Source organism: Mauremys mutica, chromosome 2 (genome assembly GCF_020497125.1).
Source record: "Mauremys mutica isolate MM-2020 ecotype Southern chromosome 2, ASM2049712v1, whole genome shotgun sequence".
Taxonomy (NCBI): domain Eukaryota; kingdom Metazoa; phylum Chordata; order Testudines; family Geoemydidae; genus Mauremys; species Mauremys mutica.
This window is the reverse complement of record NC_059073.1, coordinates 159,086,492-159,110,299: the sequence shown is the minus strand read 5'-3', so window position 1 is coordinate 159,110,299 and position 23,808 is coordinate 159,086,492. Positions and strand designations below refer to the sequence as shown.

Below are 23,808 nucleotides of genomic sequence, written 5' to 3'. Positions count from 1 at the left end.
TACCATGAACAATGACAGGTGCTTTCAATCTAAACATGGGTCCCTGACCAAAAGAACTGAATCTAAGTTTAACAAAGACAAATGCAAAGTGCTCCACTTAGGAAGGAAAAATCAGTTTCACACATACAAAATGGGAAGAGACTGTCTAGGAAGGAGTACGGCAGAAAGGGATCTAGGGATCTATAGTGGACCACAAGCTAAATATGAGTCAACAGTGTGATGCTGTTGCAAAAAAAGCAAACGTGATTCTGGGATGCTGTCATAAACAGATAGTTAAGAGTTAATGTCTCTTTTACCTGTAAAGAGTTAAGAAGCTCAGTAAACCTGGCTGACACCTGACCAGAGGACCAATAAGGGGACAAGATACTTTCAAATCTTGGTGGAGAGAAGTCTTTGTTTTGTGCTCTTTGTTTTGGGGGTTGTTCACTCTTGGAACTAAGAGGGACCAGACGTCAATCCAGGCTCTCCAAATCTTTCTGAATCAGTCTTTCATGTTTCAAACTTGTAAGTAGCACAGGGAAGGCGTGTTAGTCTTATGTTTGTTTTCTCAACCTGTAAATGTTCCTTTTTGCTGAGAGGATTTTACCTCTGTTTGCTGTAACTTTGAACCTAAGGCTAGAGGGGTTTTCTCTGGGCTATATAAATCTAAGTACCCTGTAAAGCAAGGGTCGGCAACCTATGGCATGCATGCCAAAGATGGCACGCGAGCCGATTTTTAATGGCACGCTGGAGCCTGCCGGGACTCCAGTGTGCCATTAAAAATCCTGCCGATGCGGCAAGCTGCAGGGTCCGCACTCCCTGGCCGGAGTTCCGGCCGAGTGGAGCAAGCCGCCAGCCCCTCCCCCGCCTTCCCCTGGAGCCCTGCCGCCGCGCGCGCAGCGCTCTGGGGGCCGGGGCTGCGCACTCCCGCGGGCAGCGTTTGGCTCCGTGGGGAGGGAAAAGCGCTCCCCGCTCATCCGGAGCCCTGAGTGGTAGGGCGGGGCTGCGTGCGCATGTGGCGGCGACAACAACAAAACTCCGGATGAGCGGGGAGCCTCATGGTAAGGGGTCCAGGTCCAGGGCTGGGGGGGGCAGTCAGGGGACAGGGAGCAGGGTGGGTTGGATGGGGGGGTGGGATCCCAGGGGGGTGGTTAGGGGCGGGAGTCTCTGGAGGAGGCAGTTAGGGATCGGGGGGGTGCATGGGGCATGGGAATCTCGGGGTCTGTTAGGGGGTGAGGGGTGGATAGGGGTCAGGGCAGTCAGGGGACAAGGAGCAAGGAGGGTCCTGGGGGCAGTTAGGGCGGGGGGGTCTCTGGAGGGGGTGGTCAAGGGACAAGGAGCTGGGGGGGTTGGATGAGTCGGGAGTTCTGGGGGGGCTGTCAGGAGGCAGGGGTGTGGAGAGGGGTTGGGGCAGGCAGGGAGCAGGAGGGGTTGTATGGGTCCAGAGTTCTGGGGGTCCTGTCAGGGGGTGGGGAGCGGTTGGATAGACATAGGAGTCCAGGGGGTTCTGTCTGGGTGCGGGGGTGTGGATAAGGGTTGGGGCAGTCAGAGGACAGGTAGGGGGAAGGGTCCTAGGGGGGGCAGTCAGGGGACAATGGGCAGGGAGGCTTACATAGGGGGTGGGGTCCCAGGAGGGGGTAGTCGGGACAAGGAGTGCGGGTTCTGGGGGGGGCAGTCACCCAGCCCTCTGCCCTGAGCCCTGCACCCCCCCACACACCCCAGGCTCCTGCCCTGAGCCCTGTACCACCCAGCCCTCTGACTCCTTCACCCCCCCCATGACCGCAGCCCTGACTCTGGCACCCCCACACATACCCAGCCCCCCTACCCTGACACCTGCACTCCCCTCACATGCCCCCAGCCCTCTGCCCTGACTCTTGCACCCCGCACATCCCCAGCCCCCCCACATCCCATGCACCCTGCAGATCCCCACCCCCACCCTGAGCATCAAACGGGAGTTCCTGCACCCCCACTCACATTCCCACCTGCACTCCTCACACCACATGGGAGCTGCCCAGGTAAGTGCCCCCACACCCAAACCTCCTGCCCCAACCCTGAGCCCCCTCCCTCATTCTAGCTCCTGGCCAGACCCTCCACCCCCAGCCCTGTGCTCAGTCCACTCCCACCCTCAGCTCAGTGCAGAGAGAGGAAGAGAATGGGCCAGAACCAGGGAGAAGGTAGGTACCCACTGTATGTGGGCAGGGCCGGGACTCCAGACCAGCAGCGGGCTGAGCGGGTCTGGCAGCCGGGATCCTGGCTGGCAGGAGCCGGCGGATGGAACCCCTGAGCAGCAGTGGGCTGAGCCACTCAGCCCACTGTCGATCTGGGGTCCCAGCTGCTGGCCCCGCACAGCCCGCAGCTGGTCTGGGGTTCTGGCTGCCAGACCCTTCCCAGCTGGAGTCCCGGCCGCAGGCCCCACTCAGCCCACTGCCGGCCTAGGTGAACATAACCCCAGACTAGCAGCGGGCTGAGCGGGCCGGCGGCATAAGATCAACATTTTAATTTAATTTTAAATGAAGCTTCTTAAACATTTTGAAAACCATGTTTATTTTACAATACAACACTAGTTTAGTTATATAATATATAGACTTGTAGAGCGAGACCTTCTAAAAAACGTTAAAATGTATTACCAGCACGCGAAACCTTAAATTAGAGTGAATACATGAAGACTCGGCACACCACTTCTGAAAGGTTGCCGACCCCTGCTGTAAAGTATTTTCCATCCTAATTTTACAGGGATGATTTTTACCTTTCTTCTTTAATTAAAAGTGTTTTTTTTTAGAACCTGATTGATTTTCCTTGTTTTAAGATCCAAGGGAACTGGATCTGGACTCACCAGGAACTGGTGGGGGGGAAAGGAGGGGGAATGGTTAATTTCTCCTTGTTTTAAGATCCAAGGGGATTGGATCTGGACTCACCAGGAATTGGTGGGGGGAAAGGAGGGGGAATGGTTAATTTCTCCTTGTTTTAAGATCCAAGGGGATTGGATCTGGACTCACCAGGAATTGGTGGGGGGAAAGGAGGGGGAATGGTTAATTTCTCCTTGTTTTAAGATCCAAGGGGTTTGGATCTGTGTTCACCAGAAAATTGGTGAAGTCCCTCAAGGCAGCCCAGGGAGGGGAAGATTTTGGAGGGACAGGAAGTGCGCCAGACACTGAATTTCTGGCTGGTGTCAGCGTTACCAGATCTAAGCTAGGAATTAAGCTTAGAAGGGTCCATGCAGGTCCCCACATCTGTACCCTAAAGTTCAGAGTGGGGGAGGAAACCTTGACAGATGCATTAACAGGTGTGTTGTGAGCAAGACACGAGAAGTCATTCTTCCACTCTACTCTGTCCTGGTTAGGCCTCAGCTGGAGTATTGTGTCCAGTTCTGGGCACCACATTTCAAGAAAGATGTGGAGAAATTGGAGAGGGTCCAGAGAAGAGCAACAAGAATGATTAAAGGTCTTGAGAACATGACCTATGAAGTAAGGCTTAAAAAACTGGGTTTGTTTAGTTTGGAAAAGAGAAAACTGAGAGGGGACATGATAGCAGTTTTCAGGTATCTAACAGGGTATCATCAGGAGGAGGGAGAAAACTTGTTCACCTTAGCCTCTAAGGATAGAACAAGAAGCAATGGGCTTAAACTGCAGCAAGGGAGGTTTAGGTTGGACATTAGGAAAAAGTTCCTAACTGTCAGAGTGGTTAAACACTGGAATAAATTGCCTAGGGAGGTTGTAGAATCTCCATCTCTGGAGATATTTAAGAGTAGGTTAGATAAATGTCTATCAGGGATGGTCTAGACAATATTTGGTCCTGCCATAAGGGCAGGGGACTGGACTCGATGACCTCTCGAGGTCCCTTCCAGTCCTAGAATCTATGAATCTATGAATAAGTGTTGCAGTATTAATAGGCAGCAGGTTTATAAAAACAAAAGGAAGTATTTTTTCACACAACACACAGACAACCTGTGGAACTCTTTCCCAGAGGAGGTTGTGAAGGCCAAGACTATAACAGGGTTCAAAAAAGAACTAGATAAATTCATGGAGGTTAGGTCCATCAATGGCTATTAGATAGGATGGGTAGGGATGGTGTCCCTAGCCTATGTTTGCCAGAAGCTGGGAATGGGTGACAAAGGATGGATCACTTGATGATTACCTGTTCTGTTCATTCCCTCTGAAGCACCTGGTATCGGCCACTGTTGGAAGACAGAATACTGGGCTAGATGCACCTTTGGTCCAACCCAGTGTGGCTGTTCTTATGTCAAAACAACCATCAGTTTAACTGTTCTGGTTTTGATAACAATATTTCTACAAGTCAAACAGAAGCTTCTCAGCAGAAGTGCCAGGAACTGGCTCATGGTGGGATAAATGACTCAGTTCAGCTTCTGTAATAAAATAAAATAAAATAAAAAGGTACAGGATATTTCTGTATATCTCAATTGCTAATCATGCCCACTCAAAAACTTGAAAGCTCCTATCTTTAATTTTGCCTTCCGCTTGTATGTTGACTTGTTCATCACTGAAAGTATACGATAAGGACAGGCCATATTATGAAACTCCTCTTTGTGCCAAAAAAACCCACACCCTACAAGCTAATCTGAAGGGCGAGATAACTGTCTGGTATAAACTGGCAGTGTTCCTACAGTGGAATAAAATTGGCCCAAGTGTGTTGGAGGAGCTCTGGGAAAACAGCTCACAAGTTTAGTACTACTGCAAAGCTAACAGCCTATTTTACAGGGCTTAGGCAAATTCCTTCTAAACAATGGAGTGGTCTCCAAACTGATTAGTAGTTACGGTATGTTCTCCAGGTAAAGCTCAACTGTGGGCATAAACTAAACTTAAAATATCAATCCTCTGATTCTCAAAACTACATAAATGTTTAATCTTACCTGAAAGCACTTAATTATAAAATGCCAACCTTAAGTACATCTATTGCAGTGGTTCCCAAACTTTAACAACCTGTGAACCCCTTTCACTAAAATGTCAAGTCTAGCGAACCCCCTCCTAAAAATTAATATTTCCAGGGATTTTCTCCTTTACTTAAGTATAAATTATAAAAGCTGTGATCTTGGAAATATAAAATTTGTTTTTATGACATGCTTATTACACACTATTTACTATTAATTATTCATTATTATTTATCGCTGCAGTATTTTTATTACATTATGAAAACAGCAACACTCTTCCAAGATCTCACTTTCGTAGCTTGTATCACTTTGAATAAGCCTGTTGTAAGACAAGGCTCCTATGGTTCATCAAGGAGTATCAGATGTGAACAGCATGAAGGTATTTAAGAAGCCAACTCAAAGAGTTCCTCCTACACAAGCATTCAGGTCTTGAGCAGTCCAGGCAAACAACTTGTTCTTTATAATAATTTAAAGAACAACACTAGCTGCCTATTTAATTTTAAAAACAGCAAAAAAATCCACCTCCCTTTCCATTAAGAAGTCTTGAAGTTTAAATCTCCTCAGTGTGATAGATATGCTTGCTTTCATCTGCTTAGCTCTTGGAAGTCCAGGGGCTCCGGGCTGCTGGCCTGGTGCAGGGCCACACCCAACTGCAGAACGACACAGACACTGAGATCAGCTCTGGGAAGACTCTGCTTAAGGGACTTGCCCCAGCACTTAGGTGTTCACCTCCTGTGGAGTGCAGACCCAAAGGTATATTATGAAATTTGCCTCCTCCCTCAATGTGGAGGAAAGTATTTACAGCCTCTTACCCCTTGCCCCCAATTATGAATTGCAAAAACTGGGTTATATTATAAACAAGAAATAGGGTTATTAACTACAAAAGGTGAATTTTAAGTGAATATAAGAGAGAACACACAAAACAAAGCAGATTAATGAGCACATAAAACAAAATACGCAAGCTACACTCAATATACCTAAGAAACAGGTTATAAAATGTAATTTCTAACCCTAAATGTTATTTTAGGCAGGTTGCAAAGTTTCTGTAGCTTAGAGTTCCAGTTATATTTCTTTTCAGACTGGACCCCTGTCTCAGTCTAGACTCCACCCTGCCCTTCCCTTCGGGTGTCTTTAGCAGTCTCTCTTCTTGGGAAGACAGGCCATGGAGAGGAGGAGGAGTCCTCTTTGTCTTCCTCCATGCCCTTAAATAAGGTTTACATAAGGCGGGAATCCTTTGTTTCTCAAACTTGACCCCTCTTCCCTTTTAGTGGAAAGTTATAAGGAGTCCAAGAAAGAAATGTCCAAGAAAGAAATGTCCAAGAAAGAAAGAAGTTATAAGGAGTCCAAGAAAATGTTTAGTATCAGGGATAGCTCAGTGGTTTGAGCATTGGCCTACTAAACCAGAGTTGTGAGTTCAATCCTTGAGGAGGCTACTTAGGGATCTGGGGCAAAAAAACTTGGTCCTGCTAGTGAAGGCAGGGGGCTGGATTCGATGACCTTTCAAGGTCCCTTCCAGTTCTAGGAGATTGGTATATCTCCAATTATTACCACAGTTATGTCCCAGGAGGGAGAGAGATTAGTATCTTCACAGTCTTGTTGTTCCTTCCTGATGGCTCATAAAATCTGATGGCCTGTCGTCTGGTGGGTGTCTTCCCAATACACACCCAGTTGTAATTGTTACTGTGATCGGGATCCTAGTGGGAAGCCAGCTGTGGTCACTCAATTAGGGTGAACTGCAAAGAATGGGGCAGACAATCCCAATAAAGCTGGGGGATATTCCAATACTTAGATTTACCAAGCCAGGATAAAACAGCTTCTTTATTACCTTACCGGTTACTCAGAAGTCCAAACAACACAGTTCCCTTAAAGTGATCCAGCCTCAGGCCTCCATCCAGGTACCCACGTCAAATATAATGAACATTTCTGTACATCTTAATTCATCATATAAAAGAAAAGATTCTACCAATCCCAAAGAATCGGACACATTACCTCCCAGGTTAATTAACATTGCAGATCTTACCCAAATACACACGATAGCCAATTCTTATTAACTAAACTAAAATTTATTAAAAAACAAAAGAGAGAGTATGGTTAAATGATCAATATACATACAGACATGAGTTCAATTCATTTAGGTGCAGATTCATAGCAGAGATGGTGAGCTTTGTAGTTGCAAAGAGTTTTTTTTAGAAATAGTTCATAGGTTATAGTCCAATGTCCAAATCTCATATTCAAAGGGTACCAGCATAACTGGGACCTCAGTCTTGCGACTCAAACTTCCCCTGATGAAGCCTAAGCAGATCTGAGAAGACAGAATCAGGACCCAAGGATCTTTAATAGAAGTTCATGTCCTCTTTTGTAAGGTGTTTTATGTCATTTGGTGTAAAACAGTGGGAAGACCACTGGGTCTAGGTCACATGGTATGGCTGAGAGAGAGACTATATAAGGTGAGAACACACCTTAAGTAGTGCTGTCCTTCTGAGCGGCAGCCCGTGAGATGCATGCTTCGAGAGGCAATGTACCGTCAAAAGAGCTTACCTGATCTCCATCCAGATGCTCCATAGCCATTGTTCATCCAGATTCCATGTTCCTCTTGCCAACCATTATATAAGTAGTGGGCAATCCAGGAAACAACGTTTCAGTCACACAGCCTGTCTGTGTCTGGAGGTCCATCTGCAAGTATAGTAATGTAGGGGAAGAATTTCTGTATTTCTGTTCTGGTTGTTAATACCCACATGCCATCTTGAATTTCTGACAACAACAACTAGGAATCCATCTTGGCTGCCTTTCTTCCCCCTCCTTAGGTATAGTTTCCCGCCCTTTCTAATGAAAGGTGGGAAACAGGGCAACCATGTGACATGTGATCTGCCCAGTAGCAGAAGGGCATATAAGGGTTAGCATGTCTGAGGGAAGGGGCTGCCCACCTGAGTGGCAGAGTGCTGGATCACAGCAGTGTGTTCTACTCAGGTGGGTGAGCCAGGGCACCGCGCATTAGGGTTGTGGGAGGTTTAACGCACTTGCACGCAAGGGTGAGCTGCTAGCTGCCACCCTCTCCTCTGAATCTTACTTGCACCCACGATGACGTACGGGAGGAGAAAGAAGAATCACCAGCATCAATCAGAATTACCACCTACCTGTTGCCTGTTGCCTGAGATCCACTTCTCACCCTGCTGAGTCACCTGCTTGGTTCTGGACCTGATCTGCGTCATGAGGTCAGGAGGCTCCAGACACAAGCTGTAAGATATGATAGAGACCATTTAAGTCCTCTATACCCCTTACCTGGGACACATCTTGGGTCACACTCAGTACAGTTATAGTGTAATCTTTACCTATTTACTTACTTACCTGTGGTGGGAGTCCTTTATAGCATACCTCGTTTACTTTTCTTGTTTTCTAATAAACATACCTGAACTTTACTCCTGCACTCCCTTGTTGGTTTTTATTTTGGGAGATCTTAAACCCGATGAAAGATGTGAGTAGGGAGACTATAGCAGGTGGACTCACCTCTGCAGCACCTCCTGCTGGTCGTCCGGGAAATTAGCTCGTCCAGCCGTTGGAGCGCCCTCTGCAGGCCGGTGTCCCGCTGGCCCCCGTGTCCCTCCCGGACCCAGTAAATGTCATCTGGGGCGCTGCCACCTGGCAGTAACCCCTCAGTCTTAGAGTCTCCCCTCCTCAGGGAACCCCCACCCACTATCCCCACCTCGCCCCAGTATACAGCTAGCTTGGGTTTGGACCTGCTGCCTTTGCCTCTCCCTGGGATGCCTCTGCAACCCCCAGTATCTATTTGCCTTCTGCTAGGCCACAGCCTGGGGCTTTCCAGGCTGGAGCTCCCCGGCTCCTCTGCCTTTCCCCAGCCCTGCTTCACTCAGGTACCCAGTCTCTAGCTCCCTGCAGCCAGGCCCATCTCCCTCTACAAACAGAGAGAGACTGCCAAGCTCCTGGCTCCCAGCCTCTTATATAGGGCCAACTGAGGCCTGATTGGGGCGTGGCCCAGCTGCGGCTACGTCCCCAATCAGCCTAGCAGTTTTTTCCTCTGCCAGAGCCCTCTCCCAGGGCTGTCTTTAAACCCTTCAGGGCAGGAGTGGGTAACCACCCGGCTACAGAGACGAATCTCTGAACTGGTCTCCGGCCATCCTAAAACCAGTCAATAGTAACACCATTGTTAGTCACCCATATTTGTAAGGTGTAATTGGGTCCGAGCTCAATGCCCACAGTTCCAAGTTCAACCACTGAGTTATTTGTTGTACTATCTTTCATTTAAAAAAATCTTTCTTCAGTTTCATTTCCCCAGGGATCAGTCATCCTTCCAGTGATTCGGAGGTGGGAGCGTCTTACAGGTGATAGATACTGAGTTGGGTCGAGCCATTACCATATATGGCATACTTTTAACATTGCAACTTCCAGCCAAGCAACAGTTTGACAAGTTGGGATTTCCTTGGGGAAGAAAAGATAATTAGGATGACTTTGAAGGAGGTCCATCATCGGTACTTAGCTATACGAATTAACATAAGGCCATTTGCCTGTTCTGGCACCATTCACAGTACATTTCAAAGAGAGATGAATATCAAGATATCCCGTGTTTACAATTCATTTAAATGTTAGGATGTTCTTTTGATCTCTGAAGTATCAGAATACAGCATAGACAGGGACTGTTGATTATATGGTTGACCCTACTCATACATATGTACATACACAAACATTATCTTCCCACTTGTCTTCTGAGGGTTATTTATTTTGCAGGATGTTTAATCCTTTCTGAGCATGCGTCACAGTTACATAGTCCATATTCCTAACTTTAGATACAGAAATGATAGAGGCATACAAATTGGATAATCACATTCAGTAAATCATAGCCTTTCTAATGATATCCTCCGTGAGCCATCTTGCATAAAGTACAGCTCAGTTATGTCATATCCATATCATAAGCATATTTCCATAAAGAATATGGAGTGTAACTTCACAGAGATATTTCAGTTTAAGTGATTAAGGGCCTAGGCTTTTGGAGCAGGAAAATCCTAGTTGTCTTTGCTACCATAAGCTTCTAGTTGGCTCTGATAGAAAAACAACCATGAAGACCTACATTTCATGCATTATTAAACTGATCTGCTTGTGTTATGAGGGAATGCAACTTCTCTCACATTTCACATATATTTGTTCCCCTTTGTCAACCATACCTTTCAGTTCCCATTAGTTTTGAATTTTTTTCATAAATCTTCAGTGGCCTTCAGGCAGTACAGTGCACTTCTTGGTCAAGCTGCATGCCAACTGAAGCCTGTCTCACTTAGCTTGACCAGACATAGAGCATGCTGAGTTTACTCCCAAACAGGGGCATGCCCAAGGGGGAGCAAGCAGGGGCATGTCCCCCTCAATAATCATAGGGGGAACAGAACTTCTCTGGTCCTGGGTCGGCAGAGGCAGGAAAGAGCGAGTTCCTGCTGGAGTGGGGGGAAGAGTGAGCTCCTCCCGGGCCCAGAGCGGGGGAGTGAGAGGTGAGGGTAGAATGAGTTCCTGCTGGGGTAAGGTGGGGTGGGGGAGGGGAAGGGAAGAGCAAGCTCCTGCCGGGGCCAGAGTGGTGGTGGGCAGCGAGCTCCTCCCGGGGCTGGGTGGGGAGGGGGGAAAGCGAGCTCATGGGGGGTAGGGTGACCAGATAGTAACTGTGAAAAAACGGGATGGGGGTGGAGGGTAACAGGCGCTTATATAAGAGAAAATCCAAAAAAATGGAAGTGGAGGTGAGGGGGAATAAACAAGGGGAACCAGACCATAGGAAGAAGGGAAGGGGCATGATAACCTTGCAGTACTGTTCAGAATCTCTTGAATGTCTCGGGGATCTTGTAGACAAGTGAAATTAATGTCTCCCATCACCTCTTAACATGCATGCAGAAATACTCTTAGTTTAGTATCTTACTGATGAGCAGACCAGTGTCAAGCTAAGCCTTGTAATATAAACAGAACCATGTACAGAAATTAGGTAAAAAAACAACCTTCCTACTGCTCTCTGTAGCAGCAGCCTGAGACTACCCTGTGCCGGGCTGCCTGGCTTCTACCTCAGCAGGAAGTGTGTCCCAGGAACTCTAAGGCCTGGTCTACACTAGGACTTTAATTCGAATTTAGCAGCGTTAATTCGAACTAACCGCTCAACCGTCCACACCAGGAAGCCATTTAATTCAAACTAGAGGGCTCTTTAGTTCGAATTCGGTACTCCACCCCGACAGGTGGAGTAATGCTAAATTCGACATGGCTAGCTCGAATTAGGCTAGGTGTGGATGCAAATCGAACTTAGTAGCTCTGGGAGCTATCCCACAGTGCACCACTCTGTTGACGCTCTGGACAGCAGTCGGAGCTTGGATTCTCTGACCAGCCACACAGGAAATGACCCGGGAAAATTTGAATTCATTTTCCTGTCTGGGCACTTTGAATCTGACGTCCTGGCTGGACATCGGGGCGAGCTCCGCAGCACCTGCCACGATGCAGAGCTCTCCAGCAGAGGAGTTCATGTTATCTGTGAATAGAAAGAGGGACCCAGCATAGACTGACTGGGAACTCTTTGATCTGATCGGTGTGTGGGGCGAGGAGTCTGTGCTTTCGGAGCTGCGCTCCAAAACACGGAATGCAAAGACCTACGAGAAGGTCTCCAAAGCCATGATACAGACAGAGGATACAGCCGGGATGCAACGCAGTGCCGCGTGAAAATAAAGGACCCCAGACAAGGCTACCAAAAAATCAAAGCGGCCAACGGATGCTACGGAGCCTGCCACCACTGCCCCACCAGTGAGCATGGACTCTGATGATGGGACAGTGTCGACGGACAGTTCCTCGGCGATGTTCGCGGACGGAGAAGATGAGGAAGGGTTTGTGGAGGACGAGGCAGGCGAGAGCACTTACAACGCTGGTTTCCCTGACAGCCAGGATCTATTCATCACCGTCACGGAGATCCCCTACCAACCCTCCCCGGCCATGAACCCGGATCCTGAATCAGGGGAAGGAGCAGTCGGTAAGTGCTTTAACCATGTTAACTTTTATTCTTAATATAACAGGAATCTTAAGTGTGTGAAAAGGAGGGCTCTCTATATATGGGGATAGAACAGAAATCATCCTTGGAGATCTCCACGAAGCTCTCCTTGCGTTAATCGAAAAGCATCAGCAGGAGGTTCCTGGGGAGAGCTGCCTTATTGGGTGCTCCGTGGTAGCACACTTTTCCGCGCGAGGCTTTCATGAGGTACTCAGGGAGCACTGCCTCCCCGAGCACGGCTGCATCGGGCCCTGGTTCGTGCTAGCTTTCACACAGCATGCGCTCTCTATCTCCTTCAGTGACCGTCCTCAGGGTGATCTCGCTCGGAGACTCCTGCATCTAATTAGGGTAATTACTGTAATTTTACGCCTGGTCCAAAGTATTTTTAAAAAATCTACGGACAGACGGCATAGCACAGACTCAGCACGCAGCTGCGTGACGAGCGTAACGGAAAGCCAAAGAATATAATGGACGCTCATGGAGGGAGGGGGGAATGAGGACGCAAGGTATCCCACAGTTCCTGCTGCCTCCGAAAAGTATTTGCATTCTTGGATGAGCTCCAAATGCTTCTAGGGTCAAACACAGTGTCTGCGGTGGGTCAGGGCATAGTTCGGCAATTTGCGCACACACCCCACCCACCACCAGAAGTGAAAACAATCCTCTGTTGACTCTTTTACATGTCACCCTGTCTTTACTGAATGCTGCAGATAGACGCGATGGTGCAGCACTCAACACCAACATCCTTGCTCCCCCCACGCTATGGATGGCTGATGGTACAAAAAGACTGGTATCCGTCCTCATCATCAGCCTATTGGCACATGGGGCAGTGCAAAAGGACTGGTAACCATGCGTACTAGCATCTGTGAGGTCGATCAAGGGCGCCTGGCCCTAATTTTTCATGGTAGATGGTGCAGTATGGCTGGTAACCGTCCTCATCATTGCAACAGGGGGCTGAGCTCCATCAGCCCCCACCCTTCCTGTGTAAAGAAAAGATTGAATTGCCCCTGGACTAGCAGAGGGATGATGGGCTCCTTCATCCACAGTAATTAATGTCTTGCCTGGACTATCATTGCAGCTGGAGGCTTCCTTCCACTCATTTCTCACAAACAAGTCACTGTGTCTTATTCCTGCATTCTTTATTACTTCATCACACAAGTGGGGGGACAATGCTATGGTAGCCCAGGAAGGCTGTGGGAAGGCCGGAATGAACAGGTGGTGTTGTTGCAGGAGCACCCCCTGTGAATAGCATACAGCTCCAAATTTATGCAGGATCGGACACAGAGCAGCTGTGCTCTCTGGTTCTATGATACAGTGGTTCTCTAGTACACTTGCCCATAATCTAGGCAGGACTGATTCTATTTTTAGATACCAAAAAGGAGGGATTGACTCAGGGAGTCATTCCCAATTTTTGCTTTTGTGCCCCTGGCTGCTCGGCCAGGGGCACTTATGACAGCACCAAATGGTGCAGTGCAAAAGGACAGATAACCATGCCCATCTTATTACCATCTTATTACCAATTTATGGTATGGTAGATGGTACAATATGGCTGGTAACCATCTCTGCTGTCATGCAAAAGCAAAAGCATGCTGCTGTGTAGCGCTGCTGGACCGCCTCTGTCAGCGGCATCTAGTACACATACGGTGACATACACAAAAGGCAAAACAGTGTCCATGGTTGCCACGCTATGGCGTATGCCAGGGCAATTCTGGGAAAACGGGCTTGAAATGATTGTCTGCCGTTGCTTTCCCGGAGGAAGGAATGACTGGCGACATTTACCCAGAATCCACCGCGAAAATTATTTGTGCCCCAGCAGGCACAGGGGTCTCAACCCAGAATTCACAGAGACAGCCTACACTCAGTTAATTGTTCGCAAAAATGTATCTTTGCAAGGAATTCACTCCCTGTTTCCCATCTCACAGCTTCCACTGTCTCCAGACCTGCCACAGCATCCCCCTCGCAGAGGCTGGCAAAGATTAGGCGGCGAAAGAAAAAGACAAGGGACAAGATGTTCGAGGAACGTATGGGCTGCTACCTAGCAGAGGCGGACCAGCAGAGCCAGTGGAGGGAGACCGTCTCTCTGTGCCAGCGCTCACACAGCGAACGGGAGGAGAGGTGGCGTGAGGAAGACAAGCAGGCGACTGAAACGCTGCTTGGACTAGTGAGGGAGCAAACGGACATGCTCAGGCGCCTTGTGGATGTTCTGCAGGACCGCAGGAGGACAGAGACACCCTGCAGTGTATCTGCAACCGCACTTCCCGTGCCACAAAGTCCCATACCCCCCTCACCGAAAATAATCAGGAGGAGGGGCGGCCGGGGACGTGAATACTGTCACTGCACCACAGCACAGTGCTCAAGTACCCAAAAGCTCTCATACCCTACATTTGCCGAAGTCCTTCACTTCCAGACTCACAGTAGTCCCAATCCCAGTCCCATCCCCTAACTGTCTACTTAATTAATAAAAATGCTTTGCTGTTAATTACTGTTTCCGTTATGTTTTTTCAAAGAAGACTGTGTTTGAATGGGGGGCGTGGGGAAGGGGGTGGTTAATTGCATAGGACAGTCACCTTTCCCAGGGTACAGACACGGGGGCAGGATCAGCAGCGGGTCACACACACGGTGCAGTCAGTAGGCACCCTGGTCGGTATGGGAGGTGGTTTCCAGGATCTGTGTGGGCAGGGGAGATGTGACTTTGCAGCGGGGGAGGGTGGTTACAGATTTTATACAGCGGTCCTTGTCCTGGACCGCTGAGTCACGCAGCTGAGGAATCTGTATCCGTCCTCCTCCACCACAAGGTCACATATCCGCCCGCACACAGAATTCCATAAAGAGGGATGGCAGGCTCCGTTGAAAGAAGCATTCCGGCACTGCGGACCGCTCTAGGAGCAGGAGCCTGTCATTCCTTGAGTTTAGAGGCGGTCTTTACATCACCGCACACCCTACCCAGCACAGTCTGCGTCCCAGTTTCAACCCTTTCACGAAAAGTCATGAATAAAGAAACCTTTGTTAAGTAATAATGGGACATGTATTTTATTTTTACACGTGTGCTGGAAGTGGGGGTAACGGGGTGCACGGGGTATGTAACCGAAGAGGAGAGTCAACAGTAACTGGGTAAAGAAACAGGGGCAGGTTCAGCTTCTCTGTAAAGAAACTGAACAGTCACAGGTCACGCTGCTCGCTGCTCACTGGTATTTGAAGAGTTCCTTGTCGCTGTCCCAGGCGCCTGTATAGGGCTTCATGAGCAAGTGCATTAGCGGGCAGGCTGGGTCCCCGAGGATGACTATAGGCATCTGCACATCCACAACAGTTATTTCGTGGTCCGGGAAGAAACTACCTTCCTGCAGGCGTCTGAGCAGCCCACAGTTCCTGAAAACACACGCATCATGAACCTTGCCCGGCCACCCGACGTTGATGTTTGTAAAACGTCCCCTATGGTCCCCCAGTGCTTGCAGCACCATTGAAAAGTAGCCCAATTTCTCAGCAGCTGACTGTGGAAGAGGTGGACGATAAAGTGCGAGGAGGAGAAAACGGCGATGATCGCAGCGGGCTCCATGCTTGCAGTGCTGTGGCGTCCGCGCTGTCACTGACCAGAAAAGTGCACGAACAGATTGCCCGCAGGCGCTTTCAAGGAGGGAGGGAGGGAGGTTGTGATTGACGGTTCAATGACGACACTTACCCAAAACCACCCTCGACATATTTCTCCCCCCAGCAGGCATTGGGGGCTCTACCCAGCATTCCAATGGGCAGCGGGGACTGCGGGAACTGTGGGATAGCTTCCCACAGTGCACCGCTTCCAAAGTCGACGCTGGCCCCGTGAATGTGGACTCAGAAATTCGAATTAGTGTATTTAGTATGGATACACAAATTTGACTTCATAAGGTTGAATCCACAAATTCGAACTAAGTTGATTCGAAATAGTCTTGTAGTGTAGACAAGGCCTAAGACTGAATTAAGAGTGTACAGCATGTTACTCCTGGGGGAATTCTGCACCAAAAAAATTAAAAATTCTGTGCACAATATTTTTAAATTCTGCAAGTCATAACAACATTATTTGAGCATTTCTCAAATGTGGCCACCAGGGGCTTTTTTTGCATCCACAGCCTCCTGGGTAGTGATTTGCGGAGGTGGGGGGCAGCGGCTTGTGCAGCCAGTGAGTTCCCCACCTTCCCAGGGGCAGTGAGGGTCAGGATTTGGGCTTCAGGCTGGGGGTGGAAGGAAGGCAGGCTCTGGCCGCGAGGGCTTCAGGCTCCAGCCCCCCACTGCTTCCGCCGCCAAACCCCCCTCCCCGATCTCCCCTGGCCCCTGCTGCCTCCCCTGATTCCCCTTCCAGGGCTTAATTCATCCCCAGACTTCCCAGGGCTAAGTCTGCTGTGAAAAGTGATACTTGTATGTTTGTTAATATCATTTTTCACAGCAGACTTACTAGCTAGCAATAAATAAGTTAAAATGATTTGGACGTGTATATGTGCATATTTATTTGTTTTTCCTGAAGCTAATTAAGTATTTTAGGAAAAAGTGTGAGAGCAGCCACCAGCAAGAGTTGGCAGCTGCACTCTGAGGTCACCAAATAATTTGTCCTGAGAACCCCTGACACTACATAATCATGGCCGGTTTCAATTATTTTGATAATTTATTTCAAAATACCTGTCAGCAAGTATGTCTGTGACAATACAGACACACACAAAAATTCCGCCAGGAGTAGAGTTAAAGAAACCTCTATGACAACCCAGTTCCGGCTTCTCTGCCCCTTCTCCCACCGCCAGAGCCCAGCTGGGGAGCCAGACTCTTGAACCCTCCCCCGAGCCCAGCCATTGGCCCTCTGCAGCCCAGACATTCACACTTCCTCCAGCCCAAAGGCCAGCTGTGGGGCCTCCCCTGGTCCAGACACTCAGATCCCCTACCTCCCATCTGCAGCCCCCGCTGGCCCAGACACTATCCTCCTAGAGGCCAGGGATCCAGAGGGAGAAACAGACAGATGTGGGTCATGAGCTTGCATGGAGTTTCCTGCCTCCTTGCTTAAGGGTGTGCTGGGAACCGCAGCTGCTGGGAACCCTCCAGTTATCTTTCCCTCCCCACCGGCCTTGCCTTCTATTTGCATCCTGGGCTCTGCCAGGTACAGTGGCCCCTATTGCTGGCCAGCAGCACTGCAGCCCATTTCTGTGGGGGAAAAAAGGAAAGTCTGTGCACCCAACATTAATTTCTGCAAAATTCTGCATTGTGTGGTGGTGCAGAATTCCCCCAGAAGTAGCATGTGTAGTGTTCAGTGGCATATTCAAGAAGAGAATAGCTTTCAGATTAACCCATCTACTGCTGAACTACTGTGAGCCTACATGAAATTCAGTCCTGCTTGTACATATGTGGGATCATGCAATATCTTGTTAGCATCTCAAAAACATGTTCTCAGATTTCTGCAGGGAAGGCCGATACTGTCAAAAAAAAGAAAGGGGGAGGGCAAGGAAGGGTTAATCAGTATCAAGAGACATGGAGCATTTGGCTCAGGAATATCTGGGGAAGTCAAGTGGTGCAGGTGGGGATGTAGTAGGATGGCCTCATTAACAGTTCCCCTTTTAAAACAGGACAGTAATTACTATCTTGCAAGAGCTAAGGAAGAATTTATTAATAACTCAGTTAGAAATTGCCTTTCTAGTGAGGATTTCTGAAACTGTTCTCTTATTAAAAGTAGGAAAATGTACTTGAACATATTCTTTGAGTATGCTAAAATGAGTAAAAATATATTAACTTTTCATAAAGGTGAAGTTGCAGCAGCTCCAGCAACACACATAGGAATCCTTGGCATTTTTGTGTGTAAGAAATATGGGTCTGCCTCAAATTCAGAGAGCAGCCTCCTGAAAAAAGTGGTGAGGGTCTGGCATGTCTTACAATATCTATCATTAATTCTCTAGTTCTTGTGATTAAAACTTTATTCCTGGTGGGTGTCCAGCCCTGTATTAATTGCTGTACCCCTGGATCCCAATTACCTGATTTTGGCTTTCATTTAAGGTTCATCTGGGGTCAGATCATCCCTGTTCAGGAGAGATAGTAGCCCCAGCTAGGAGGCAGCTGTTGCTTGGACTGTCTCAGAATCCAGTCCAAATGATGCTGTATCTGGGCTCCTTCCCCTCCAACAGCTATTCTGCCTCTTAGTTTCTCCACCCTTAGAGAGGCTTTTCTTGTACATCCCTCTGGTTCCTAGGGGAGCTAGCTAGAGTTCATTTCTAAAGCTGGCTGACCAATTGTGACGGGTTCGGTCACATAATCCCCCTTGAGGCTGTCATCTGACATGCTGGAATTACCTCTGAGCCCGTTTTCCACTGCCAGCTTGGGACTCCAGAACCCTGCCTTGTTGAGCCAGACACGCTAGTCTGCTGCAACACATACCCAGGTCTGATTCACGCCCTCAAAGCTGCAGACTCAGCACCCACCATTTTTTCCCCATGGGTGCGCCAGCCCTGGAGAACCCACGGAGTTGGTACCTATGCATGCATATCAACTTTTTTCTCATGGGGAAACAAAGTTAAAGATGATGCTGTGGCTGCAAGTGAATTGGCCTATGTCTTTCATGAAGTGAAGCACAACTACAGCTTTTTGTCAATGACTGTGATAGCAAATTAGCTACATACTCTTCTGCTGTGGCAAATAAAATGAAGCTGAAAGGAACAAAAATCAAAAGTCTAGTTGAGAATGTGTTTTCTTTGGAAACAGCAGTATAAAAGCTAAAAGAAAGGTTCTCTCTTTGCAGTTGCTACTTATGCTTCAAATGAAGGAAGCTGGAAGTTTTTTCCTTCAGCTACTTGGTGGGTTTTTTTTTGAATATCGGAAGAGATATAAACAACATCCTTTCGGATTTTTATGAAGAACTAGATGAGACATCGGAGTTGATTTCAGGAGGCATAATTAATGCCATAAATGAGCTTGGGTTGGACCTGAAAAATGTCAGTGCTTGTGGAGCCAATAAAGCTTCTGTGAATTATGGTAAGAACTGTTCTGTGTTTGCTGAACTCAAAGCTGTTCAACCATTGAAGATCCAAGCTAACTGCAACTGTTCTGTTTTAAACAATGCAGCAAAAAACTGCATGAAAGCTGTCAGCTTTGGCATGGAAGGTTTGGTTTTGAAGATTTTCAATGAGTTTTCATGCAGTGCAAAAAAAGTAGAATGTCTCAAATCCTGCTTTGAATTTGTGGAGCAAGAGTATCAGAAAGTACTTTTGCATGTGCCCATTCGCTGGTTAATCCTCTTCACTACAACTGAAAGGCTTCTGTTGAACTTCTTTTTCTTCTTTCATATGGCTGCTGGAGAACAGCAACTACAGTTTCACTTGAAGTTAATTGAGTCAAATGGCTACATCAGGAGTGGCAGAATTTATTGTAGTAATGCCTCCTTCATATATATAAATTGGGCAGTAGGTGGTGATATGTTCCATGGTCTGTCATGGAGAGCCACACTCGCACACTGGGGAGTCCTTGATTTTCCATTTGTGCATTAGATGTCTGCATCTACCATGGTTAGTTCAGAGTAGACCAAGAAGACCGTGGAAGGTCGAACCCAGGCACCTTCTGCATGGGATCCGGCACAAGATGTTTATTTTTTAAGTCTTGTTTAGCCCAATCTGCTTTCCAAGCCCCCTTCTGATCACAGCCTGATTGCATGAGGCTAAGCTAATGTTCCCAGAAAGGTTTGTGGGACATAGGATGTTGAGGGGTGGGGCATTGTCAAGGTCTTGGTGGATAAGAAGACATCTGTTTTCCTGGATTTGCTGAGCTTCGCAGAGTGCTGCAGCAGTTCAGCATATCCTGTCCTAACATTGCGGGGGAACAATATTAGACAGAACAGGTCGCCATGGTGTTGGAGTCAACTTAAGGGTTCCAGTGATGGACCGCATCACTGTACTCAGTTGCGTGTCAACAAGTCACATGTAGCTGCATCCGATCCTTACCTGTGCACAATATTCAGCTACCGAATATAAGTGCTATTGCAGATGTTCACAACACTAATACCAATGCACCCCAGGTTGTACCTGTTAGTTTCTGGATTATGTTGAGTCTTATTTTTATCTTTGTAGCTACCTTATCAAGGTGATCATGGAAGGTGAGGGTGCGGTTGAGTTTCACTCTGAGGTATGTTGGGATGTAATCATGTTGCACATTTTTACCACACAAAGCTACTTTCAGTGTGCTTTTGGCACTCCGATTATTAAGATGAAATGCACTTACTATTATTTTTCCAGGGTTTGGTTTGAGCCTCCATTTCCAGAAGTATTGTTCTATACTTCAGAGTCCCTTCGTTAATGCTTTCTCAATGTCATGCAGGCTTGGTACTTGGATTGGCATCGCAAGATCATCTGCATATCCAATTTTTCATGATTTAGTTAGAGGCATGCCACTTAGGTAAATATTTAAAAGGGTTGGCATGAGTACAGAGTCTTGTGGTAACCCATTTATGGTACAGGGTGAGCTGGTCTTATTACCCAGGTACACCCAGAGGCGTCTGTTAGCATGGTCCACAGCAGGCAAAGTGTTTGGTAGCAAGGTATAATTTTTGCAAGTTTCAGCATCAGGCCCTTAATCCATACAGTGTCATACACAGATGACATGTCAACAAATACTGTGTCAGTCTTTAGTTTTTTCTGATAGCCAGCCTCAATGTGATATGTGAGTGCCATAGCTTGGCTGGAACAACTACGATTTGGCTGGAAGCCAGCCTGTTCGACAGGGATACTTGGCTCAATAAAAGGGTATATTATTTTGAGAATGATATGTTCAGGAAGTTTATAGATTATGCATAGTAGAGAAATTGGCCTATAGCTTCCTGCTTAATTAGTGGGCTTCCCAGACTTCAGAATAGCAATTACCATTGCCTCACACCATATTTCAGGGATCTGTACTGTCCTGAAGGTAGCAGAGTACAATGTTGCTAGCCACTGGAATCGTTTGATGATAGAGGAGTGTATCAACAATTCTACTGGACACTTGCATCAATCCCCAGAGGAGAACCTTCCAGTGTCAGCATTGAGGAAGTAAAAGAAGGACTTGGTGTGATGAAAAAAAAGAAGGCTACAGACCCTGATGATATTCTGCCAGAATTACTCCTATGTTGAACTGGTAAGCTATCAAGGTGTACTTCTTGGATCTTGAGGAATCGGACTGTGACAGGCTGATCTGGAGATTCATCGGAGATCAGGAGCATGAGTTAAATGATAAGTTGACACTTCCTGAATACATTTATTTTGTTTGCATTCTGTCATGGCCATCTTTCAGAAGCAGGGCCGGCTCCAGGCACCAGCATTCCAAGCTGGTGCTTGGGGCGGCAATCTGCAGGGGGCGGCAGTTCTGTTGTTTTGCCCCCAAGCAGCGCACCGAATTGCCGCTGCGGACGGCGGGGGCAGTCCGTGTGCCCTTAGGGCGGAACGTGTGTTTCCGCAGTGGTGACAATTCGGCAGCAGCTTCTATGTTTAGCTGTCTGTGGCGGCTTCAGCTAAACATAGAAGCTGCCGCCGAATTGCCGCAGCCGCGGAAACGCGTCTGCCGCCCTAAGGGCACACGGACTGCCCCCGCCATCCGCGGTGGCAATTCGGTGTGCTGCTTGGGGTGATGAAAACTGTAGAGCCAGCCCTGTTCAGAAGTCAATTTCCATTCTTGAAAAGGATTCTACGAATGCCACAGAACTTTTTGATCTGATGTTGGATGTCAGAAGCCAGCTGACTGACAGAGCAAAGGATGAGTTTTTCGATTATCAGGTGAACAGACCTTTGCCACACTTGCCAAGGGAAGCCCAAGAAAAGATCAGAAATGAAGCAAAGACTATGTAGAGTTGAGCAGTAGTTTATCTGGAGAAATGATTTTCTTTCAAAGACTTTCCATTTAAGTCATTTTCATCGCTAAACTTCAAGGAAGTGCCAGCATTTGATGACTTAATGAAGCTGCAAGACCTTTTGAAATTGAGTGCTGCTACTGTCATGGATGGGGATGATTTCTACAGAGAGTTCTGTCTCTTAAGTACTGGTGTCCCAGCTCTAATGGAAGATGACATTCTTGCTGGACCTGCTGATAAGTGGCATGCATTTTTCAGGGCTGTAGAAGCCCCAAATGTCTTGAAAATTGTTCAGCATGTGTTTTCCGTTCCATGCAATAATGCATTCATGGGGCAAATTTTCAGTTTGATGGGAAACCTCTGAACTGATTAGAGGAATTGCCTAGGTGTTGAAGTGGTCAAAAGTGAGCTTTGCATAGATGCAATCTTAGCTATTCATGTCTGGAATTCTACAATGTTGCTGTTAAATATAAATGGCTGGAAGTGGCAAAATCAAATGACAGATACAAATTCAAGAAATAAACTCACTGGATTTTCTTCATTTATAAAGTTCCAAAACATTCACATATATAATTAAAATACAGAAACAATACAATTTGGGAAACAATAATCTCAACAGAGATGGACAACACAAACAGCTTTGAGAAACACGACCAAGGGAAGAAAATGATGTTCTTAATCTTATCTATATGTGCTATCGAGCTAGATACTACAAGTGATTGGGGGGTGGGTGTTGCAGTTACTTTGTGACGGGGGGCTGGCTGCCTTCGCCCGCATTTCAAAGGTGGGGGGCGGAAAGTGATGAACTCTGCCCTTTGCCCTGGGAGAGGGCGTCGGGCCCAGGACTCATCCCTTGCTCTGCTCACACATTTCCTGCATCAGGGGGAGGCTGCTGGGCTCTCTCTCCCGCCCCCCCCCCCGAGAGGCTGGTCCCGCCTCCCCCATAGGCGGCTGGGGAAAATATTTTTGGGCTGTGGAGGCCGAGCCCGCCCCACACGCAGCCCCCAGCGGCAGCTGCGATCCCGCGGGGCTGGGCCCTGCCCCCACCTGGCGCTGCGGCTCTGGCGCCACCTGCTGGGCGCACGGCGCGCAAGCGGCCCCTCCCCGTCGCAGGGACAGAGCCGGGGGCGGGGGAGGCTGCGCCCCTCCAGCCGGAGCCACGCGCCGCCAGGGCTCGCTGCGGGGTTTCTCTCCCCGGGCAGGGGGTGTCCCGGCGCCCCTCGCACGCGGGGATCCCCGGCCTCGGGCAGCCCCGCGCTCGCCCCCGCGGGCAGCCAATGGGAAGCCGCCTTAGCAGCGGGCGCCGCCCAGTGCCGAGCAGAGCCGGAGATCGCCGAGGCTTCCCCTCCGCTCTCTCCCCGTTTTCCTTGTGCCCTGGGCGGGGATTCTCTTCCCTGATCCCCTCTCCCCCGCCCACCCCACTTGGAACCAAGATGGAGGATGGTGGCTGCTGCGGATACCACCGCTGCTATTGCAGCTGCTGCTCCTGATCCCTGAAGAGGCTGCAACACCCGTGTTTCCCCTCCCACCAGCTTCCTGCTGCACTGATTGCAACCCCCCTCCATGCACCCACCCCCTTCCTCCTGCAATTGTCCCTGCTTCTGCTCCCCCTGTCTCTTGCCCGCATGCATTGAATCTGTGCGTTCACACACAGCCCCCTAGGTGGCTGCTGGGGGATGAAGGGGGGACTCCCGTAGAGCTGCAATTGCACGCATACCTTCATGTTCTTCTATTTATTGTTGCCACCGGCAGCCACCCCCATCTCGGTGCATTACTCTGCTGCCTGGATTTCCGCGTTGGCTGTTGCTAAAGGGTGAAACCGGGACCTGAAGACAAAACATAGACACACCTTCCTCTTCCCAGGCACCAGCGGGGGAGCAGTGAGTGGGTCAGGGTGGTGGGATCTTGTCTGGAAGAGCCGCCACTGCACGCAGCAGCCATGAGCAGCTCCACTACCACCACCTCCACGACCAGCAGCAGCAACGCCGGGGAAGGGGCTGAGGAGGCGGCCAAAGACTCTGCAGACATCGCGGCGTTTTTCCGATCCGGTGAGTGTACTTGTTTCTTTGGGGCAGGAGAGATTTGGATGGGGGATGGGGGAAGGCGGACTGGGAGGCCAAGATTTGCACC

General features: G+C 48.6%; 1 protein-coding gene and 1 long non-coding RNA gene across 2 annotated transcripts in view; one reads left to right on the top strand and one right to left on the bottom strand.

Annotated features, from left to right (window-relative positions):
- Positions 1–7,406: 7,406 nt before the first annotated feature.
- Positions 7,407–23,497, bottom strand: LOC123363447. The gene is made up of 3 exons (XR_006576759.1): positions 23,396–23,497; positions 7,999–8,098; positions 7,407–7,537 (listed from the first exon to the last, which is right to left on the bottom strand). It is a non-coding gene; the product is annotated as an uncharacterized LOC123363447 (long non-coding RNA).
- Positions 23,057–23,808, top strand: part of TRIO (trio Rho guanine nucleotide exchange factor) — a 452,008-nt gene continuing 451,256 nt past the window's right edge. Inside the window, exon 1 of the mRNA XM_045004406.1 lies at positions 23,057–23,726. Coding sequence (XP_044860341.1) covers positions 23,618–23,726 — 109 coding nt within the window. The 5' untranslated portion in view covers positions 23,057–23,617. The remainder of the gene's footprint in view (positions 23,727–23,808) is intronic.